The 22,111-nt window shown below is 39.6% G+C and overlaps 1 protein-coding gene across 1 annotated transcript; it reads right to left on the reverse strand.

Annotated features, from left to right (window-relative positions):
• Window positions 1-275: 275 nt before the first annotated feature.
• slc27a6 (solute carrier family 27 member 6) lies at window positions 276-16,208 on the reverse strand. Its single transcript, XM_087791175.1, has 10 exons — window positions 15,650-16,208; window positions 12,621-12,830; window positions 10,904-11,062; window positions 9,358-9,482; window positions 8,197-8,391; window positions 4,713-4,803; window positions 3,546-3,744; window positions 2,435-2,532; window positions 2,156-2,286; window positions 276-1,505 (listed from the first exon to the last, which is right to left on the reverse strand). Exons 1-10 carry the CDS (start codon window positions 16,134-16,136, stop codon window positions 1,329-1,331), a joined length of 1,872 nt encoding a protein of 623 aa, XP_087647301.1. The 5' UTR covers window positions 16,137-16,208; the 3' UTR covers window positions 276-1,328.
• Window positions 16,209-22,111: the final 5,903 nt, after the last annotated feature.

A 22,111-nucleotide genomic window follows, 5' to 3' on the forward strand; every position in this document is an offset into this window, starting at 1 on the left:
TCCGACTCGGGCGAGCTGTTGTTGTAAATTTCAGAAGAGCAAAATGAGTTACAGTGACAGGTCGTGGGTCAGAAGCAGCTGATAATAGAGAGCTCACCTCTTAGAAGGCCGCAGAACAACCTCTGATATAGTTTATCATTTGGACGAATGAATTTATCAATATTTTTTCATTTAACACATTTTGAAAGAAAAGCTGTGACAACAAAACAGATATTGTGATTTTATTCGTCCAGAAGTGGAAAGATGTGATCGGAAATTAAACATAATGCAGGTTGACAGTGAGAGAAAACCTTTTATTGTGCAAGAAAAATGCAACAATCCTCAATATCTGAGGTAAGAAAAAAGAGCAGAAGAGCAAAGTCAAAGAGAAAAAAAAAAAAAAAAGCAGTTATTTATCACATTTAAATCTCCCTGATAAGTAATCACTTGAAAACAAAATATATTAGATAATACCTGTAAATTATGTCAATAAAACATTTTCTTTACCTTTCAACCGGTTTGAGAAATTAGCAGCAAAGGTTAGTAAGCTAGTGTTGAACTGCACTCACACAATCTAAGGAAAACAACAAAAAATGACACGTGTCTTTTTTCTCTTTTTTTTGACGATGACGTCAGAGAATCATCTCAAATAAACTTCAGTGTTCGAGTTGACGAAGACAAACTTGGATGTTTGTGAAACAATACTCACTAAAATATATACTTTAAAGGGGTTCAGGAAAAGCGCTATATGAATACAAATTACTTACTTACTTACAAGCTTCATATGTTCACAACTCTGTGTCTTTGATTAGTTTGACTGACAGACAAACGAGGACAGGAAGTAAAAGCAAACAACTATCCAAGCCTACATGATAAGTAACAAACACACAGCAAAACTAATGAGGTTTTTAAAGGCACGACTTCCATATAGTTTTAAGTAGAAAAAATACAAATTCATCCTGATTTCTTTAATAAAAAGAAAGTCTACAAATGAGACCATTTATTCTTAATCACCTGAACACGTCAAGAACATGTCGGGCGTATAAACTTCAATGTTACTCGTGCAACATTAGCTGGAGGGAGAAAAACAAATAAATAAATCAAGTAATCGTCAAAAGAGGCAGTGAGAACCTCAGAGCTTCTTTGAACTCGTCTACAGTCGTCGTCTTCTTTTTACATCCAATAATATCACCAGATATCGGACTTTTCTGTCGCTTCATTCACACCGTGTTTCTACTACACACTTCATAGTTCTGCACACATTTGTTTTGGGGTGTGTGACGACTCTCTCTCACACACACACACACACACACACACACACACACACTGACACAAGTCTCTGATAAGAACTATAGCTTGCGTTCTCCGGAGACCACACTCTGGTAGATGGCGTCAGTCAGTGGAATGTAGCTCTGCTGCTGGTGGTCCAACACAAAGAGCGGCTCAGAGATGGTGGACGGGTTGAATCCGCTCTGGACCAGCTGGAACTTCTGGTGCTTGAACGTGCCGGTCATCTCCATCGTCTCCTGAAGGACACACACACCGACACATATCATCTATTGATTTATAGAGCGATATAGTTACTCAGGTTTAAAAATAATAATTTAAGTAGAAATAACCCAAAAACTGTGAGGAGCAGGAAATAACAAGAGAGTAAATTAGCAGATTATGGGTCTAAAGATGGGGCTAAAAGAAGCTTGAATTGATTTATTTAACAGGTTTAAATTGTAAGTAAGTAAGTAAGTAAGTAATATTTATTTATACAGCGCTTTTCGAGACCAGGGTCACAAAGCGCTTAGACAATCAAAAAAATACTCGATGAAAATAGGGTTTATTTTTTATTTTCACAAAAGTCTTCTGCTGCCTTTCTTTTCACTTAATGAACTGGCTTTTAATCATTCCGTTTATTATCTTGTCAAGACCTTCTATGTCGTTTGGGTCAAACCTAGAGGGGGCCCCGGGGCAGACCCAGGTCATGATGGCAGGATTAAACTGAAGGAGGTGAGAGGTCTGGACCTCTTTGCTTGGGCTGCTGCCCCCTCGACCCGACCTCAGAGAAGTCAGACTGAATATGACCACGTTTGGCGTATTGCCTTCTATATAGCAATAATAGTTGATGTATATAAAAAGACAAAGAAACATTCTCACTGTGTACAAAAAAAAAGAATTATTGTACCTGTAGCCTGATGAAGAGAGGACGGGCGTAGGGTGGGAGATCTCTGACTGCGTGTTCGTAGAGCTTCTGTCCGTCAAATGTGAAGCCGGTTCTGACGATCATGGCGGCCATTCCTGCTCGACCTTCGTGACCTTATAGCCATCAACACAAGACAAAAACAGCCTTTACTTGCGAGGAAAGCAACAGAGAAAGTCGGGTATTTTGACCAAATCCCAAATGTGGATCAGAGGTTTCCCAGGAAGAGATTAAAAAAGTTGGGGTACAGGATGTTGGGGTCACCTGGAACCTGAACTCCGTACACGTTGGCCTCCTGGATAAACTCGACCAGCCCCAGAGTTTCTGTCACTTCTGTTGTGGCCACATTCTCTCCCTTCCACCTGAAAGAAGAACAGATCAGACACATGAACTACTACATGAGATAATTCAAAGCTTTGTATTTAACCATACGAGCTGTCAGCATATATGATTAGCAGGCAGTAGTTACCCCCCCAGTCCTCGAGTAGACAAGCAATTTACATGTATAATCCTGCCTGATATTCTCTATTCACTCAATCTTATTGTGTTTGTCTGAATCATATCTTGTTCTTTACAACATCTCCAGGTCATTTGTCAAAATACACTTAATCTCATGTGCAATTATAGAATTTTCATTTATTTTTTACTGTGTACATCCAACCAAAAATCTTATTTTTCCTTCTCTGCAGTCAAGGCAGCCTTCGTGACATGTGAGATTTCTCTGTGGAAATTAATAAGTATATTGATTGATTTATTGATTACATACAGTAAACATTACAGTAAAATGTTTTCTGAGATTCCTACCACATTTTACGATGTAAACAATAAATAATGGTTTATTTACTCGTCTACCGTCTGTCTGTAACATCCCATAATAACACACGGTCCCAACAGACTAAGAATGAATGCTGCCTGATCTTTACTGTTACCCCCCCACTAATAACCACTTTTTTGGTCATAAGCTCATTTTTAGTTTGAGCACTAAAAGATTTCATTGGATCAGCCAGTCAATTAAAACATCTTATTTAGTGTTTGAAGATGGCTCATGAAATGTTGTGAAGAAGTCACTTTACTTTTATAACTTGTTTCCTCCCTTAAAAATCCTTTAAATATTGGAAAAAGAAGATTAATAGAAAACTAAGTTTACATCAAAAAGACAATATTTATTTAGGATTTGTTCTTTATTATTACAATTCGTATTAAATATTGATTATTAATAATAATAATAATATTAATCTCAGTTTTCTGGGGGATTAGGATTTCGTATATTTGGTTTGGTGCAGAATAAATATAAACTTGATACACTTCATTCTAATGTATTTATAAGGAGGTCGCTGTTTCATTAGAGCACAAAGATGAATCCTGACGCTGGTACCTGAACGTGTCGCCCACTCGGTCCCTGAAGCAGATGAAGCCCTCGTGGTCTTCAGCCATGAGGTCTCCCGTGTTGAAGTAGGCGTCTCCCTTCACGAACACGTTCCTCATCAGCTTCTTCTCCGTCAGCTGTTTGCTCCCGGCGTAGCCGAAGAAGGGGCTCAGAGCGCTGACCTTGGACAGGAGGAGTCCAGTTTCACCTGGAGGAGAAGAAGATGAACCATCATGGATGCTGTTCATGTCGTCATGGCGACAACAGTGCATCATAACGAAAAAAAAAGTTAGTTTTTTCAAAAACTTCTGGTCAAAAAGGCAGATAATCAACACTGAAACACAAATGCTTTAACTTTTTTTCTCAGACTACTGGACAGAAGATGATTATTTTCAAATCATCTTTTGACACTTTTCTAATTAATTTAAAAAAGAAAAATCATTTTCAATAAAGGTCTCTCTACCAAAGGTGTCAAATCAGGGGCCAAAACCTTTTAATATTTTAATTATGTATGATTTAGTATTGTAGAGTTTGTTTTTGATGTATTTATTTTGTTTTAAAACTGTAGCACTTTGAGATTCGATGACCAAATTTAAGGTGCAATAAAAATTTAATCTATTATTATTATTACTTTAATAAGAAGTCCGATTTTGATTTTGATTTTAATTCCTGAGGAGCAATTTATCTTAATTTTCTTTGGGTTTGTTCTCCTTCACCAAATAAAGTCCAGTTTTACTCGTTGTCATCTATAACCTTATCTTATCTTGAACACTGCTGTCATTATATGTCTCCATATCAATATGAACATCAATCTACATTGTTTATTCAGTAGCAGTCGTCGAGACAAACAGTTGATGTCATGTTGTTGGCACCATAAGTAAGGGAGGGTAACACACCAACTTTATTGTCCAATTGTTCCCTCTGTTTACATGTTAGGATAACAGTGTGCGCGAAAACTCAAAGATTTGTCGTCCTCTATTCCTTATTGTATCATTTTTTCATTTTTATTTGAGGTACATCACTACGTATCTTATGTGCGTCTTTGTTTAGAGTTTTAATGAGATATGAAATAACCAGCAGACAATTGAATAAACTAAAGAGCGTAGATTTTGTAAATCTGACTCTAAAGAAGTCACTGCCTCACCAATCATCGACCTCACGTCACCACTTACTCACCCTCCTCTACCCTCTGACAGAAGCCGTACTGGTCCTTCACCGGCTCGTCTTTCAGCATGTCGTACTTCACCAGGTCATACTTGAACAAGAGCTGCAGGAGAAAGAAAGAACAAACAGCTGATATGAAGTTTAAAGTCTGATAGACGGACACGACCGACTCTAGTTTAGTGATGGTTTTTATCAAATCATATCAGATGATTAATAATAAATTTAATAACACCTATGGTTTCAACATGATTGACGACAAAACTAGTCGTTTATTCAATAGAAATCTGATGTAATCCATCAATACGCTGAGTCTGGGGAATGTGTGTGTTTGGTGTCGTAAGTAACATTTATACCACTTGAATCATCACTTTCATAAGCATGTTTGTGAACTCATTCGTGGGCCAGCGGGGCGGCTCCAAGTATAGCCGAGGTCATGGCTTACAGTTAAATACGTGTCCTGACAGCCTTTTGTAACGCTGATCCACGGACCAGTATTAGTGTGGATAATTCCACGGACCAGTGTGCCCTCCCACTGTCACCCACTGAATCACCCGCATGTCAACAGAGAAACCAAGAGCAACTCCTGCACCCAGATCAAGCATACCTGAGCGAAGTGATTGATGTAAATCGCAGTATAAGTTTGATTATTCTTTGAAATAATAACTATAAAAAAATATATATATTAATGTTTTTATTGAAGCCATGAATTCACTGATAGGATCACTAAAATAAAAATATTGTATTAATTATTTATTCAAGCTGGTCAAAAGTTCTGGATCTTCTCCAGGCTTTATTATGGGATTAAGCAGCCTGTGGGACAACAAGAAGGGATTAATTTAAAATCTCCATCAGTCATATTCACGTCAATTAATTCAATGATCAGCATTAAGATGAAGGAAAGTAGTGGCTCAGAATTATCATTTTGTCGTCTCACGTGTGTGCGAGTTAGTCTGTGTGGATTAATAAAGTTGCTTAAGAGTTAAGAAGATTTTAGCGTAATTTAAGCCTGTTTCATCACAGGTTTAGTGATCAGCTGATTATCTCTCGCTGGACTTGATCATCAGAGTCACCGGGTCAGCGGCTCCTTCAGATGCTCGTAACATCCATTTCTAATGGAGTATTTCTCTGCTCATACACAAGGCCAGATTACGTCACGAGCTCAAACTATTCTCCACATTAGTTTACCAGCTCCACAACAATGATGTTACCATGGCAACCTTATGCAGTTGCTCGAACTCCCACTTCTTCATGTGCCATCACTGGAGACTAGAATTTTCGAAACATGAAAAGCGTGAAGTCAATACCTGCATTCTTCTTCCTACTACAGGTGAACTCAACTCTCTACCGCAGCTTATCTACTCTTGTAGGATAATAAGATAAGTAAAAGCAAACTATCAGATATTAGCAATATCATTGAGTTTGGCCAAAAGTATAAAGTGAAGACGAATAATTGAAGCTAACATAAGGTTACTTAGGCTAATGCTAGCTAGACGGATGCTAGACAGGCTAATGCCAGCCAGGCTAATACTATCCCGGCTAATGCCAGCCAGGCTAATACTAGCCCGGCTAATGCCAGCCAGGCTAATACTAGTGTAAGAACAGGATACTGTACTGCACTGTATTGACAACTAGCCAGGTTAATACTAGCCTGACTGATGCTAGCCAGGCTAATGCTTTCCAGGCTAATACTAGCCCGACTGATGCTAGCCAGGCTAATGCTTTCCAGGCTAATACTAGCCCGACTGATGCTAGCCAGGCTAATGCTTACCAGGCTAATACTAGCCAGGCTGACGCTAGCCTGTTTAACAAAACATTAAAGCATAAAACACTATTATTAATTATATTATTGCTTCTTTTTATAACGTTTTTCTGTTTCTTGTGCATTTATTATTGACTACTCATTTTATTTTCCATGACATCCTTATTTGTAATATTCAAAAACTGAAAAAGGGACGGTGGAATAAAAAGGGAGTTGTTGGGAGGGTCTGTCTGCTTATTTGGCACTTTATCTCTAAAATAACTTGTTTATTTTAATCTTGAAATCGTTCCTTAATTATCTATATACCTTTCATTTTCACTTACATATTTGTGTGTAAAACGTGAGAAGCGAGAAATTCACCTTTTGGTTCTAGTAACCTCTATTCTGTGAGGGATCAGATCAGATCGTCTATGTATTTATCATCTGATAGGATAGTTGTGTTATAACAACATCCCTCACATCCCTGCGCTTTGACTAACCTGTCACAACTCTACAACTAACAGAGGAAAATAAAAAAAATACACACACACGTACACAAGTTTCCGATCAGTTTCGGGTCTTCAGCCTGGTTCGGAAAGGCAGAGTATGTTTCTCGTAGTGGAGATCTTTCAGTGAAAATCTGCGCTTGGATTTACTCGCACTTCATGAATGAAACCTGTGGGTGTATTTCAGTAACCTGATGCATCAGTAATGGTCTCTAGAAGATCTGTATCGCTGCAACATTATTCATAACTTCTCTGGAGCAAAAATATACGTTAAGTAAACCGTGAATAGCTTTTGTGACCTTTAAACCTCCAGACATGGCAGGAATGTGGAGTGAAACTTATATTAAACAAACTGAACTGACTCCCTCGAGCACACACGCGTGGAGAGCTTCATTTAAAGGAAGCATTTCTGGGTAAGTAAACTGTTGTCCTTAAAGCACACGAGCTGTTCAGATTGAGCAACACTGGGTAAATTCTTTGACGGAGTCAAACTAGAGAAACTCAGCTTCACTTTATACGTCACCATCAACACTGTCGACTGACCGATGCAATGAAGCTCCTTATGAAACCGTTCAAGGCCGGTTGATGATTAATTTCCTGTTTCAGCACGACTCTCCTCCACCGTGTTTATGACGTTATTTCTATCTATTCCATCACATGACCTCGAGTGGAAGCTCTAGGATGGTGAAGACTGGACCTCTTGCACACAGTGGCAGATCAAGTGGACTTGAAATTGTAACACAAGCGAGTTGTTTTCATTCCTATGTCTCCGCTTGAGAGACTGTTGCGCAACATCCTGATGATAGATGATGCTTGGAGGGTCCAGCTGAAGACGATATTTTTGTCACGGTGGTCATTTCTCTGAACAATCGCGCTGATCCCAGTTGAATAGTTGGCTCACTTTATGAACTCACTTCTTATAAATCAATCTTTCTCTCTGACACGATCATAAATTGAAAAACTCAAGTTGATTTTCATGTTTACCTGAGATTAATGCACATTTAAACTTATTTATCACTTAATTTGCTCTTCACACCATGACTTGATTAAATATTTGAATTTAAAACAAATGAATGGATTATTCATTTCCTTATTTGCTTCTTAAATAGCCTGAAACTGAAAACAATACCTGAAAATATGGTTTACTTCAAGAGCTCAACAGGTTGCTAACCCAATGAAAAAAAGACCTGTATAATAGGTGGCATGAAAAGCCTCTAGGGGGCAGCCATGAGCAAAACACTTCAGCACTCACCCTGTAGAAGAAGTTGGAGCGGCCCACCGTTCCGATCTTGCCGATGTGGTTCATGAAGCACAGGTTTCCCTCGGTGGAGCCGTACACCTCGCACATCTTCACGTCTCCATAGCGACTCTGAAAGTCCTGCCAGACATCCTGACGCAGGCCATTTCCAACTCCCATCCGCACCTTGTGAACCTTGTCCATGTTGGTCTATTGAGGAGGGGGGGAGGGGGGGAGAATCTGATCAATAACGTCTTCACTGGAAAAGCTCTTAATGCAAAGTGGACTTTTAAGGAAGGATGGAGCGGTAACTGAGCCGGACCTCATAGCAACACATACATGTGTTGTTTTGTGAGACCACAAGGGACAAAGACAGTAATATAGTGTGTGTTTGTTTATGCGTGAGGGGGACTGGAGTCTGTCCCAGCTACTTCTGAACAGGACGCCAGTCTGTCACAGGACACGTAAAAGACTCACAAACATTCAGACACACACTCACACCTATGGACAATTAAGGTTTTTTTTTAATCAACCTCTGTATGTTTTTGGACTGTGGGAGGAAGCCGGAGTACCTGGAGTAAACCAATGCACACATCCCTTCTCTTTATCCTAAGACGAGAGGCGTCATCTACGGACTTTCTCTAGGACAAAAAAACAACTTGTTTTGAACGGCCGGACTAGAACAACAAATGCCGGTGCAGTGGTCAGTGCAGCGGTCAGTGCAGATTCACCCACTCAACATAACAAGGGGACAGTGGACAAAGAGGACGGTTGAGTCTGATCTGTGGCCTCATACTCCGGCCGGGGAGGAGGAACCTCCCGGACAAAGACCCGTTTGTGACTTGTTCAGAATGTAACTTGATTTACAAGTGACAAGAGACCGAGAAGGATTCTGATGAAAATCTGTGCAGGAGTTCTAGTTTCTGTATGAAGACACACAACAATGTGTCACTTTCAATTAGTGTCGTATGAAACCGAAACAGCAGCTTCATCTATGGACCTCAAACGCTCTTGAAACACACTGTTGAAGAGAGAAATAATCTTGGCAAGGATTGGTTAACGTGGTAATTAAACAAAATTGTAGGTCCATTATTATGCAGGTCAACATTTGTCTCAGCGGTAGAATGTCTTCCAGTCATGTGACACAGTCATGTGACACTCACAGAGCACACGTACCTTGGGCTGGTTGCACAGGTATCTGCACAGCTCCCCGATGTACTGGAACACAGTCACGTCGTACTTCCTGCAGTCGTTCCAGAACTGTGAGGCTGAGAACTTCTTCTTGAGCACACACGTCGCACCTGCCAGGTGAAAGAAAGACCTTATTATTATCTTCTTTTTCTCTCGCTCACAGCAGGAGAACGTTCATGCCGAGTGTGGTTCTACTTGAGGTTTCTGCCTTTTTACAGATGAGGCTTTTCTTTTCAACTGTCGCTCATTGTGCCTGTTTTTCTCTTCTATTATAAAGTAAACATTCACGGTTTCTTCAGATAACACTGTTATTATAATATGTTGATGTTGATATTGATTTATTAGAAACAACATTCAGCTACACATGTCAAGTTAACTCAGACCATCCTTCTGTTGATTGAAAACTCCACATTATACTTCGTGTTTCCCTTAAAATATAATGCGTTTTTTTAATGGACACACGAAAAATTACTCCCACCAGTTACACCCATAATGCAAAGCAACAGCTGAACTAGCTGTTGAAATACATTTTTTATCTCAAAATCCAATTTTTTGTCTGATATAGTATTTATTTTTTACAGTATATATATATATATATATACACACACATATACAGTACATACTATATACAGTACGTAAAATATAATATTAAGAAAATAATATTTATTAACTCACACACTTTTACCCATTTTATGGAAGGACTGAATTATGTATTATAAATTTAAACACATTAAATCACTCTATTGTTCAATATTTCAGATTTTTTAGAACCTACCATGATCAATAAAATAAATAAAAAACAGTAAACCTTGTAAATATTGAGAGAACATAATGCTAGAGAAGAGGTTTCTAAGCACATGGAAGTCTGGACCGGACGATAAATGATCGTGAAGAAAAGTCATGGTAGTTCAACCATCAGGTCTCAGGTCAGGTGTTGAAGAATACCTTCGGAGTCGGACTGAATCAATCCGAGAGCTTCAAGGTGGACGTGCAAATCTTCACGTCCACCACAGAGACGCCGTGTTATCCTCAAGCGGGTCAACGATAACTAATGACCGGCACAATGAGCCCAGTGTCCACCTTCTCACTAATGAAGGTCCAAGTGCTGCTCTGCATACTGGTCACATTATCTGGCGAGCGGACAGTTTATCGGCATAACTACACCACACTGAAGGTTCAAAACGTTTGCCTAAATTCACAAAGACTTGATCATATTTGTTCATCTACAGCTGTGTCGTCAAATAGTTCTGGTCCAAAGTCAAGTATCTGAACCTTCCTGGTCTTGTGAAATTCAACATTTTTCTTCGACATCTGCTGCCTCCATCACCAGAGAAATACATTACAAAAGTGAGTAAATTATTGATGTCCAGAGTTTGTATTTTCTCCCTTTGCTTTACTCTGGGTACTCCGGTTTCCTCCCACAGCCCACAAACATACAACACGTTCATTGCGAATATTAATTTATGTGTTTAGCATCAACGCATTTTAAGTGAGAATCAATCTGGCCGAACATCGCTTCAGAAAACCGTACCGAGCTCGATGGTTCCTCCGATCCCGATGAGCGAGGCGGCGCTGTGGTACAGCGGCAGAGGGATGTAGAAGACATCGTCCTGCGTGGCTCCGAACGCCCAGAACCCTGCCGCCGCTTTCAGGCTCTGGAGGTGAGTGATGACGGCCGCCTTCGGGAGACCTGCGAAGACAGCGGCTCCATTAGCAGAAAAACCATCGCAGCATCGTTACCATGACGACACACCACAGTACCGAGGATATATAATTTGAAGAAAAGACAAATCCGCCGTGTTAAGGTCAGCGAGGCTCATGTGAGGAAGACAAAGTCAAAGAAGATGTGTCTTGACGTCCAGATGGAAACAGACCTTCACTGTCCCTGCAGGTCACACCTCATGACGGCTCAACCCCCGGTGGTGAACGGTGATTTGCAGATCTTCATTTTATCACTTCTTCAGCCTCATAGCAAGACGGTTGCTGGGTCAAATGCTGCCTTAGCTTGGAGCAAAAAACTCTGGATTTCCCAACAAAGTTTTTGAAAAAACCCACACAGAGGTGCATTGATGGCTGTAAGTAGGACATGTCCAAAGTGCATTAGCGGCCCTTTCGCTGATTTCGTGTGGCCAGGGGTCTTCTTTTCAAACTAATGATCCTTCCAGAGATGTGTCGCTGCAAATCGACCTGGATACTGTCTGTCCTTAAAGAACCTCTCAGTCTTGTGTCAAACTGGTTGACGATATAGAGGCTTTTATTTTGAAGTTCTGTATACGATAACTCTCGTGACCTGTCCAGGGTGTCCCCTCTCTTTACACCATATGTGGCTGGGACAGGTTTGTGAACTAGTTTACTGAGTAGATGGTGGGAAATTAAAGTTTATATCCAGGAAACTTTTATAGATTAAAGAAGATTAGTACAAACATTTTCCAAATTTAAGTGAAGATTACAATCTAATTTTATCATTTAAATCATTTGAAAGTCAAAGACAAATGGAGCCCATCACCATCAGCTTTAATATAACCGTAGTTGGTATATATTGGTTTATATCTTAATAAACATTTTCATTTGAATAACTGTTGTATACATGTCGAAATGAAAAAGTTAGTTTTTTTTCATCTTTTCCATTTTAATGCCACTGCTGACTTTGAACTCTTGAGCAAAGACAGTTCTTCATCTTTGACATATTTGGCAAAAAGTCCCATGAAGTCAAAGGTAAACGAGAGGAGGAGAAAAAAATTGATCCAGCAGGAAGTCTCCTCCCTCCGGACCTGCTTTGTTTGGCATGTTGCCATGACAACCGTGACACAAACAGGTGGCACTACACCTGCGAGATAAGACGCAGAAGTTTTCTTTGTAAAACCTAAGAAGTCACGACAGCATCCTAAAGCAATGGACATGCAAGATTACAATCTCAAACTTATTATTGAATTAGGAAAAATCACGATTAAAGTCACTCAAATTATAAGATTGACCCTTCGAGAAAATCTCAGAACGTTCAGTTGAAGATGTTAAAGACGCTGGTTAAATATAACTAGTTGTCAGTGACGGTGTAGTGTCAATAAAGTTGTAAATGTACTTATATTAACGGTATAAAATAGTTAGACAGACCTGTGAGTCAGTGAAAGCACAGAAAATAAAGGGATCATCTAGAAAAAACATTTAAAAACAAAAAAACGACTTTAACTTTTTTGCCCGTGCGCCATCAGTGGCCTCAGTTGTTGAGTCGAGGAAGATTTGAGACGCACCAGTGGTTCCGGACGTAAAGATGTAGAGCGTCGGCGACTTGAGCGAGGACGTGGCTCGGAGTTCTGCTGGGACGGGCCGCGTGGAGGCGACTTCCACCAGATCCAAGAGGGTTCGAACCTGCGTCTGCTCGCTCTTCCTCTTCATGGCCCAGATACGGATGTTGTCTTCGATCAGGCTGTGAAGGATGTCGGTGAGACTCTCCAACAAATCTGTTGAAAACGTCACAATCATCGAATAACGTCAACAGATATCAACAAACCAAACACAAGATAATCGTGACGAGAAAGACGTCGAGTCACTGTTAAACCTTTGTGATTCCAGTCGAAACGTGGAATGAAATGTGGAAAATCTACCGGACAAGAATTCTTGGCTGGGTTTGAGGTTTTTTATCAGGAAACATCCAACAAGATGTTTCATCATTCCTCTAATCAAAAGCAAACATCAAGTATGTAAAAGGTCCAGTGTGTCCACACCCAGTTTGTCAGCATATTAATAACACAACCTCACAGGAACAGTATCCATTAATCTCTGCACTAGAAGTGGTTTTACACACACAGAGAAAAAAACAAAAAGACTGATATATATCGATATATTTTTCATGTTACTGTATCGATATATAACAGCACGTTTTATTTGGAAAAAAAAACGTTTTTGTGTGGCTTCATATATTATATTCTATTATAGTTGTTTTATTGTTTATATTTCAATAAATTTTGTGTGACATGAAGATTTTTTTATTTACAATTAACATACAAATACATTACAGCCTTCTTCATTTTGGTGTTGCTTGATGGATCTACTGACTCTTTCAAGAAACATCTTAAGAAGTTTTTGTTCAGGCCTTTCCTTGGTTTTCTGGAACTCCTGTGTTGTTCTCAGTGTTATCTTGACCTTTAAAGAATATACTTTATTGAATATTGTTTTGATTGTTTAAGCGCTTTGTGACCCTGGTCTGGAAAAGCGCTCTATAAATACAAATTACTTACTTACTTACAATTACACTCAATAAATCCACCGCATTTAAAGGAACAACGAAATCCAGCGAGATCCTGGCGATAACTGAGGACGAGAGGATACAGAGGACTCCAGCAGCTTTTAAAGCTGATGTTTGGACATATTTTGATTTCAGTTCTAATAATTCAACAAAAAGAAAGTGAAACAATCACGAGATATCCCCTAAATTGAGTATCCCCAAAAATGATGCAAGAGTATCGAAATATCATGAAATTTGTGCGTTACTAAATTAACAATTAACATCGTAAAGTATGAATATTATAGAGTCTAACATACAAATTAAGATTTTTTTTTTTGATAAAACGGAAAATGCTTTAAAGTAAACACTAATAAAATGTATTTCTTTCATTATTTTGTATAACATGATTGTGAATCTCACATTTTGGTTTGGCCTGAGCTGCTCGGTGGAGGTCTGCGCTCTCTGGCTGGTTTATCGACACAGAGGTGAAGCATTGAACTCAAACACACGTTGAAGAGTTACGTTGGTTCACTTTCATAATAAATGTTCATAAACAAGAGTACCCTAGGATGAGGCCACGCTCACGTTCCAACACGCGTGTTTCCTCCGCACACACGTGTGCCACTACGCTTGTAACTCAACCAGCTCTTGACTTTCACAAGCCGTCTCTTCATGCTTGTTTACTTGAGCTGATGTGTGTCGTCCGCTCACGTGGCTTGAAAATCAGAAAAAAAAAGTGTAGACGAGCTTTCATACATGCTGGCACTGATCCAGGTATGATGGAGATGTCAATCAATGATGCTAGAGTTCAATAGTGAGGTTTATATAAGGGTGATGCAAGAACACACCTTTAGAGCCTCAACTTTCACATACATGGAGCAACAGTGTGAGGTCAGAGGTCCAGGTCTCAGCTTTATTTGACTTCCTCAACATCTTGTCACTTCCTCCACTTATTATGACACGCTTAGTGTGTGTCTTTGTGCGTTACATATTCACACGTTAAAAAAAAACATGTCATCATGAATAGTCTTCTTTACTATATTAAATTATTACGTATTTGAGTTACTATTAAATATAACCCGATGCCTTCTGGGTCAAATCTATTTCATGAACTCTCGGAAACGTGAAATAAATCTCAATTTATTTATTTAAAAAGATCCAAAATGTTAATTTAATTATTGTTAATTGTACAATGATTGATTGAATGTCATTGAAAATACAATTTCTATTCATAACAGACAATTTACTCCACCAGGATTCTACTGATTAACAAAATGTAATAATATAATTAAATAACCGATATTACAGAGAAATGTTTTAATATATATATAAAAAGTGATTCATGCTTTAGCAGATCACTGAGACCCTGTCAGGGTCTCAAGCAGGTGAGTTATGACTCAATGCTTTTTTTTTTCTTTTTTAAAGTTAGGTGGGTTCTGTTGAGTCGGGAAACAGTTCATTTTTTTTTTTTAATAAACATCAGTTTATCACAATATAGAAAATATAGATTTTATTTAGAAAAAAAAATACAATTTAAATAAAATAAAAATAAAAACATATAGTGCAATGTCAAGTGCATAATTGTAATTCTCAACTCAATTATTATGTTACGAAATATATCAGTATTATAATATTAAATATATAAATTGGGTTTTAGTCCTATTTTCTATATTCTTGTTATATCTTTCTCTTTGTTCTTGTTCTTATTTTTGATTTATTTTTTATGAAAAATTGCTGTATTTGCTGTGGCTATTGGAAAAAAAACAATTTAAAGTTCTACCTTACATTACCTTACACTTTATATATTTTATGACTTTGTCAACAACATATTTCGAGCAGTTGGGATTTAAAATAAAAATATATTTTTAAATCGACCAAATATATATTTTGATTTAAGAGAAATACTTTTATTTACATGTTTACACAGAGGATGGATGATGGATTAACACTGACTTCTGGTAACAGTTCCAGATCCAATAATATCAACAATAATAATTCACAATATGGTCCAGTTCTGCAGTGATTCAGAACTTTTCTGCGTCAAAACATATTTACCTTCGCCCACGATGAGGGTCTTGGCTCCACAACAGTTGAAGCAGTGCAGCAGAGACCTGGACCTGATGTTGGTGTTCAGGAACGCCACCGAGCAGCCCACCTTCGCCAAGCCGAACCAGGCGCACAGGAAGTCGGGCTCGTTGTTCATGAGCAGCGCCACACAGTCTCCCCGCCGCAGCTGGACCGAGTGCAGGAACACGTTGGCCAGCCTGTTGCTGCGCTCGTCCACGGCCCGGTACGTGTGCGCGGTTCCCTCGAAGATGACGAACGGTTTGTCCGGGATGCGCTGCGCCTGCTGGACGAACCGGTCCAGGACCGTGCAGACCCGTGACGTCACCTTGGAGAGCTCCAGCTTCAGCCCGTACCTGACGACGGTCAGCAGGAAGACCAGGTCCCGCCAGAAGTACGGGAAGCAAAGTTTCTGGAAAACACTGGCGGAGAAAAGGCCCGCGAGCAGAGCTGAGAACCAGCCCAGAGACAGAGTCATGGTTCCGGCAGAGACAGGGACGGAGACAGAGACACGTCTAGTCCATGGTCCAGATACTACGAGTGTGAGAGGAGCACACGCGCGTCCTCACCTGTCAAGCGAGGTCGCACCAGGAGCCGGAAACGAGATCTAGAAAATAAAAGTCTGGAGCCATCATCCTCATTTTTGTATTACGATTACATTTGTTTTCGAGTATCTCCGAAACGAATTCGTAGTTAAAGGAACGACATTATTTAAATAATTATTACGAACAAAGTGATCATTTTGAAGCTAGGTGTAATAATTAGTTACTTAAAAAAATACCTTACATTCACGTATCTTTGTGGTTTTAATTTATCACCATCAACCTAAAATTAATAGTCGTTTTTAGTCACACAGTATCGTTTTTTTGTTTGTTTATTCTTAATCTGACTGTGGTGACTTCCGGTATGATCATCTACTGACGGGCGCTTGACAGAAATCCTGTGTGTACATAACCAAAGTCACGTGACTTTGACAGAGATGCATAAGAGGGCGTGAACTCTGGTTTATCTGGGAAAACGGGGTTAAACCGAGTTTGCCGCAACTGACTTCCCTCTAGTCAATCTGTTTTTCTTACACGTTGAGTCAATTTGTTTGTATTCACAGAAGTTTTAATAACGTTATGTTTTATTTACGTTTGATATTCTTTTTTAACTGATCATTTCCTGTAAAACCTGTTTGCCCCAGTTTAACTTGCTTCTATAGAACTGCTACTGTGACACTTTCTGCTCATTAAATCATTCAAACTCTCTAGTAAAACATTATTTCAATTCAGAATACTTTGATCAAAAGATGCAATGATAAGTGAACATTTATGCAACGTAATAAATAAGTAAAAATAATATAAAAAGACAAATACAAGCACTGAATTTATAAAAATGTCAATTTGATAAACTTACTTTTAGCTAATAATTAGACTTGATCATTCTTAAGATAACTATAAAAATAGAAAAAGGTAAACCAAACAATAAAGATTATATGTCCATAGTAGTCGTAATAAATTAAACAAACATTACTGAATCAACTATATTGACCTGGTTTTTCAACTTGAATAAGTGCAATCTTCACTGCCAAGTGTAAAATAACAAACATATCAAATACGTTTTAACATCACTAAGATAAGATGACATCACTGGGGAAGACTTAAAGTTGAACCATAATCTTGGGTTGTTAGATTTAACCTATGACCCACATTTCTGACTAAGTGTTACTAAGTGAATGGACGGCCATGGTCGGGATTAGTTCTTCTACATCTCTTCATCTGCTGGTCACAGAAATGACGTGAAGTTGATACTTGTTTTGGGTTGAAATTCAAGTCTGATACTGGGAAGCGACTGTCAGGCGAGGTCTGGTCACATGACGGTCACATTGCATTGATTACTTGCAGCAGTGGTCGGAATTTGATTTTGGTTCTTTTTAAGTGTGAAAGCTAAAAAGCTGCCAAATAAAAATGTTATCTCTAAAGGTTTTAAACGTTAGCCTGAGAAACAAGAGACACATTCACTGTAATCATGTTTTCAGGTAAAAAAGATTGTCAAATCCTATATTACAATTACACAAAATACACTTATATAGAAAAATCTTCACACATCAGACACAGTCAAATATAATAACTTCTAACATCACTTGTAATAAAATATATGTTTTCATTCATTTTACAATGAACTCATTTAATTTTATTCAAAATAGGCAGATCATCAAAGCCGCCAGCATAAACAAACAAGGAAAAAACTGACGCTCTTAGAAATATGTTATTGTTTTTAAATGTTTAGTTTATTCGCTTGTAAGTTAAAGCTTTTAGATCAGAAACAATGAATTAAATTAATGTTTTAATGATAACACAGACATTTAAAAAAACCAAAAACAATTAACCATTAATAGTTGTTTCCGTGGTCATTATCTCCACATTAAATCAATTTCTTTTGCTCTTAAATTTGTTTGGAATTAAGTTTTTATATAACTTTACTAAAGTTCTTGCAGGCCACACAATGTATTTGAAAAATAACATGTTTCACTTCTTTCAACATGTGCAACGACAGTAAAACATATTCTTTTCCGTATCAATGAATCTTCAGCAGGAACACATTCAAACTTGGACAGATTTTTGTCGTGTTGCTCAACTTTTCGTTACCGACTTTTCAGGTTTGAATTCTTCTGAAACAAAAGAGAAAACTCCACAAGATGATCCATCTTCTATCACAGGGGTTTATGTCACTGAGTCACAACTAGTAAAACAATAAAAGTAATAACGCAATAAGTGATAAAGTCATGAATGGATTCTTGTTCATTATTTTTGTCTTGATAGTTAAAGTTCGTCTAGACTTACTCCCTCGAGAGCACCTGGCTTAAGTAGTAGGACACACTGGTTTGTCCACTTTTTCTGTGACTTCTAAATGTAGATGAACTAAATTCCATTTAGTGTTGTTATAGTAAATACTAATCAGGTGAACTTTGTATCCTTCAATATCACTGGTTTCTTTATTTTTAATTGATTCAATATAACCATTTTCAGTTGATTAAACTAAAACAATTATTTCTCTTATTTACACTCTTATATATCCATAAACTATCTGTTTACTTAATATTTAAATGTATGGTGTTTTTAGTGTGTCATCTGTTCATTTATTTGTGTCATGAAAAGATGTATCATAAGCACATAATGTAAAGAACCTTGTCACAAAGTGTAAAGTCAAGAGCGTGTAAAAGGTGTGTAGACCAGTGTGTGTTAACGTTGCTCGACATCAAGTCCCTTATCAAAGCTGTCGCCCACCAGCAGCGTGTCTTCTCAAGGACTAACGTAGAAATCATCTAGAGGGAGAAAAGTGTGTTTCCGAATGATAAGTGAAGCCGGGTCAACAGCAGCAGCAAAGACATGAAGCCCTCACATTGACCTACTTTCTTATCTTCAAGCCTTCTACCTGTTGCATGTAAAGAAAAATACATTTGCTATGTCATGCATATGGACTCGAAGATCGATTCAAATCAGTTGTTGAAGCATTAAAGGTCAAAATCATGACGCAGTTTATTATACAAGTGATATAACATTTAAAAACATTACAGAAATATTATTATATATGTTTTGTGTAGACAAACATGAATTTAAAAAAAAGATTTACTTTCATTAAATATAACACATTTTATTTGATCATTTTTGTGTATTACTTGTGTGTGATGAGTGAAGTCGTATCCTGTGATGGACTCTCAACACGTCCAGGTTATACTTCTTTTGGTGCGAAGCCCTCTAACCGCTTTGTTTGTTTATCCTCGAGGGCACTGCCTCGTCTCTGAGAAAGCTCAATGAACTTGCCACCCAGCTGGGTGCAGCCCACTTCCTTTTCTCCTTTTCAACCTCAGCTAGACCCTGAGAAGTGGAAGATCACAGTGGAATAAATGGCAGACGTGAGTGAAGTGAAGAACATTGAAGTAGAAAAATGTGCGTGTATGACGTGTGATGCGCTCCTGGAGAGGGGGGACACACATGTTCTCTGCCTTATTTGCTCAGGCCCTAATCACGCAATGGCTGATTGTTTGGCCTGCCGAACGCTTCCCACGGACATCTGACAGCGACGGGAGGCGTTCGAGGCTTGTCGACCTAGGACGCCTCATCCAGCGGTGTTATGAAACGGATCCCAGCACCCTGTTCTGATCCAAGCGGTCGGAGATCCCCAGCCCTTCTGAGTGTGGCAAAGAAGATCTGGCTGTTGGCAAACCGTCACCTGCTCTCTCTTAGAGCTCAGCATGTGCCAGGCGAGCTGGATGTAGTAGCAGACAGACTGCCTAAGTTCAAGACCATATCTCGGTGGCCACCGAGATATGGTCTTGGTTCCATCACTCGGTGGCGGACCTCTTCGCCAGCAAGGACAACTTCAAATGTCCTCTTTGGTTCTCCCTCCCTTTGATTGCCCCCCACTAGGCGTGGGTGCGTGGCCCACTCGAGTTGTCAGGGCTACTGTATGACTCCTCCTTCCCTTGGTTTGGAGAGTGAAGCAGGAGCGTCTGAGGTTAATAGTGGTGGTACTGGTATCCCCGGGGGCACTGTGGTTCTTAGAACTGGCACAGATGGCGGTTGGGAGCACTTCAAAGTGTGGCTCTTGCATAGGACGAGCTGAGCCGGACTCTGGACCCGGACATTCTACACATGCTGGAGAATGACGGGCCCTGTCTACACGTGGATAACAGACGGACTGTGGTGACATTGAGTGTTCGCATCAGCCATAGCAACAAGGCACGTTGGGTTCGAGGGTGCTTTAGCCCGTACCCACCCTCTGGTGGTGGGGTTCTTACCCCTAAAGGCTTCGACCTCCTATGAGGCCTTCCAGCCCTTAGTGGGATCTCCAGCTGGTGCTGGATTCTCTCGCAGGCCTGTCCTTTGAGCCTCTTGACCAAGTCCCACTGCACATCTTGTCTTTTAAGGTTATGTTCCTTCTGGCGCTGACATCCATGAAGAGAGCGAGCAAGCTTTGTGTCTCCCAATGAGGCCCGCGGCTCTAGTGGATTTGCATTCTAGTGACGCTGCTGTCAGGAGCAGCGTCCAGCTGGGGGTACATTGATCCCGTCAGACTTTGCCTTAGTTTAAACTAATAGCGAAGCGGTTAGAGGGTGTAGCACCATAAGAAGTAGAACCCCTGAGTAATTGATTTCATAACTTCAGGTTCTACGATTGGTGCAAAGCCCTCTAACCACGTCGCTCAGCTGCCGCCTTTCTCAGCTGTGTTTTAAGTTGAAGGAAGTGCTCTGGGTATTCCCCACCTCTTAAAGGAAGTAAGCTGCACCCAGCTGAGGGGCGAGTTCATCTTTCTCAGAAACAAGGCAGGGCCTCGAGGATAAACCAATAGCCAGCGGTTAAGGCCTTGACACATCGTGCCGATTATCAGGCGTCTGGCGCCATCCGACAGTCCTGTGTGGTCGGCGCCCCGAGTCCCTGTGGTGTGTCTCCCATAGTCGGGAGTCGGCGTTCGCGGGTTCACACGTTCAGTCTTTTCGGCTCAGTCGGGCTCAATGGTCAATCTGATCGATTGTTTTCATTTCTTTGTGGCGTCAACACTGATGAGCGCAACCCGCAGTTATGGGGGAGAGTTACGTCTCGCACATGCACAAAACATACACTTTTGCCGACAATCTCTTTAGTGTGTTCCGAGGCATTTTTTTTCGAGGGACAGGGACAGACTACGTCAGACCGCACAGGACTGCCCAACAGCATAGAGGGCTTCGCACCAATCGTAGAACCTGAAGTTATGAAACTAATAACTCAGGTGTTTTCCTCTACCTCTTGCCCTGAGTAGCCAGGATGGATTCAAGCTCTGCTAAAGATATAAACAGATGATTTGATCTATTATAAACCAGGTTCTTCACAAGTTACATTGTTAACTGTATTTTATCTTATTTTGCTTTAAACATTTTTAACATACGTTATCATGAATCGCAACTGAAAGTGAAAATAGATTTGTAGTTGCATTTCCCACCGCAGAGGGGCAGTATAACTACGCAAGATTCTGTTATGTGTTGACATTAACGTTTGACTTGACTTGTCAGCAGGGCCGGGTCTAGGCAGGGGCAAGAGGGGGCCTGGCCCCCTCAAATAAATGTTGTGCCCCCTCAAACTTACATGTAAGTAAGTAAGTAACAGCACAATGCCCCCTCAAGATTTGTGGCTGCCCCCTCATACATGCCTGTCTAGACCCGGCCCTGCTTGTCAGTGTTGAAAACGTTTGTCTTAAAGCTATAAAACTCTTATTTTGTGTTTATATAATAATAAATGACCTCTTGATAATCTGCGTCGGATAAACATGTTTTATTAACGGTTATTACAAACGTCAATTTGAGGTTTAAAGTTTGCTACTTTCGACTACTTGTTACCATTCCTCGAACTATTTGGTATATATACATATATATTTATATTGTAAGTGCACATTTTATTTGTCCAAGATTAATCTCGAAGATTAAAAACGTGAAAA

The sequence above is a fragment of the Callionymus lyra genome, chromosome 5 (assembly GCF_982586985.1).
Source record: "Callionymus lyra chromosome 5, fCalLyr1.hap1.1, whole genome shotgun sequence".
Lineage (NCBI taxonomy): Eukaryota > Metazoa > Chordata > Actinopteri > Syngnathiformes > Callionymidae > Callionymus > Callionymus lyra.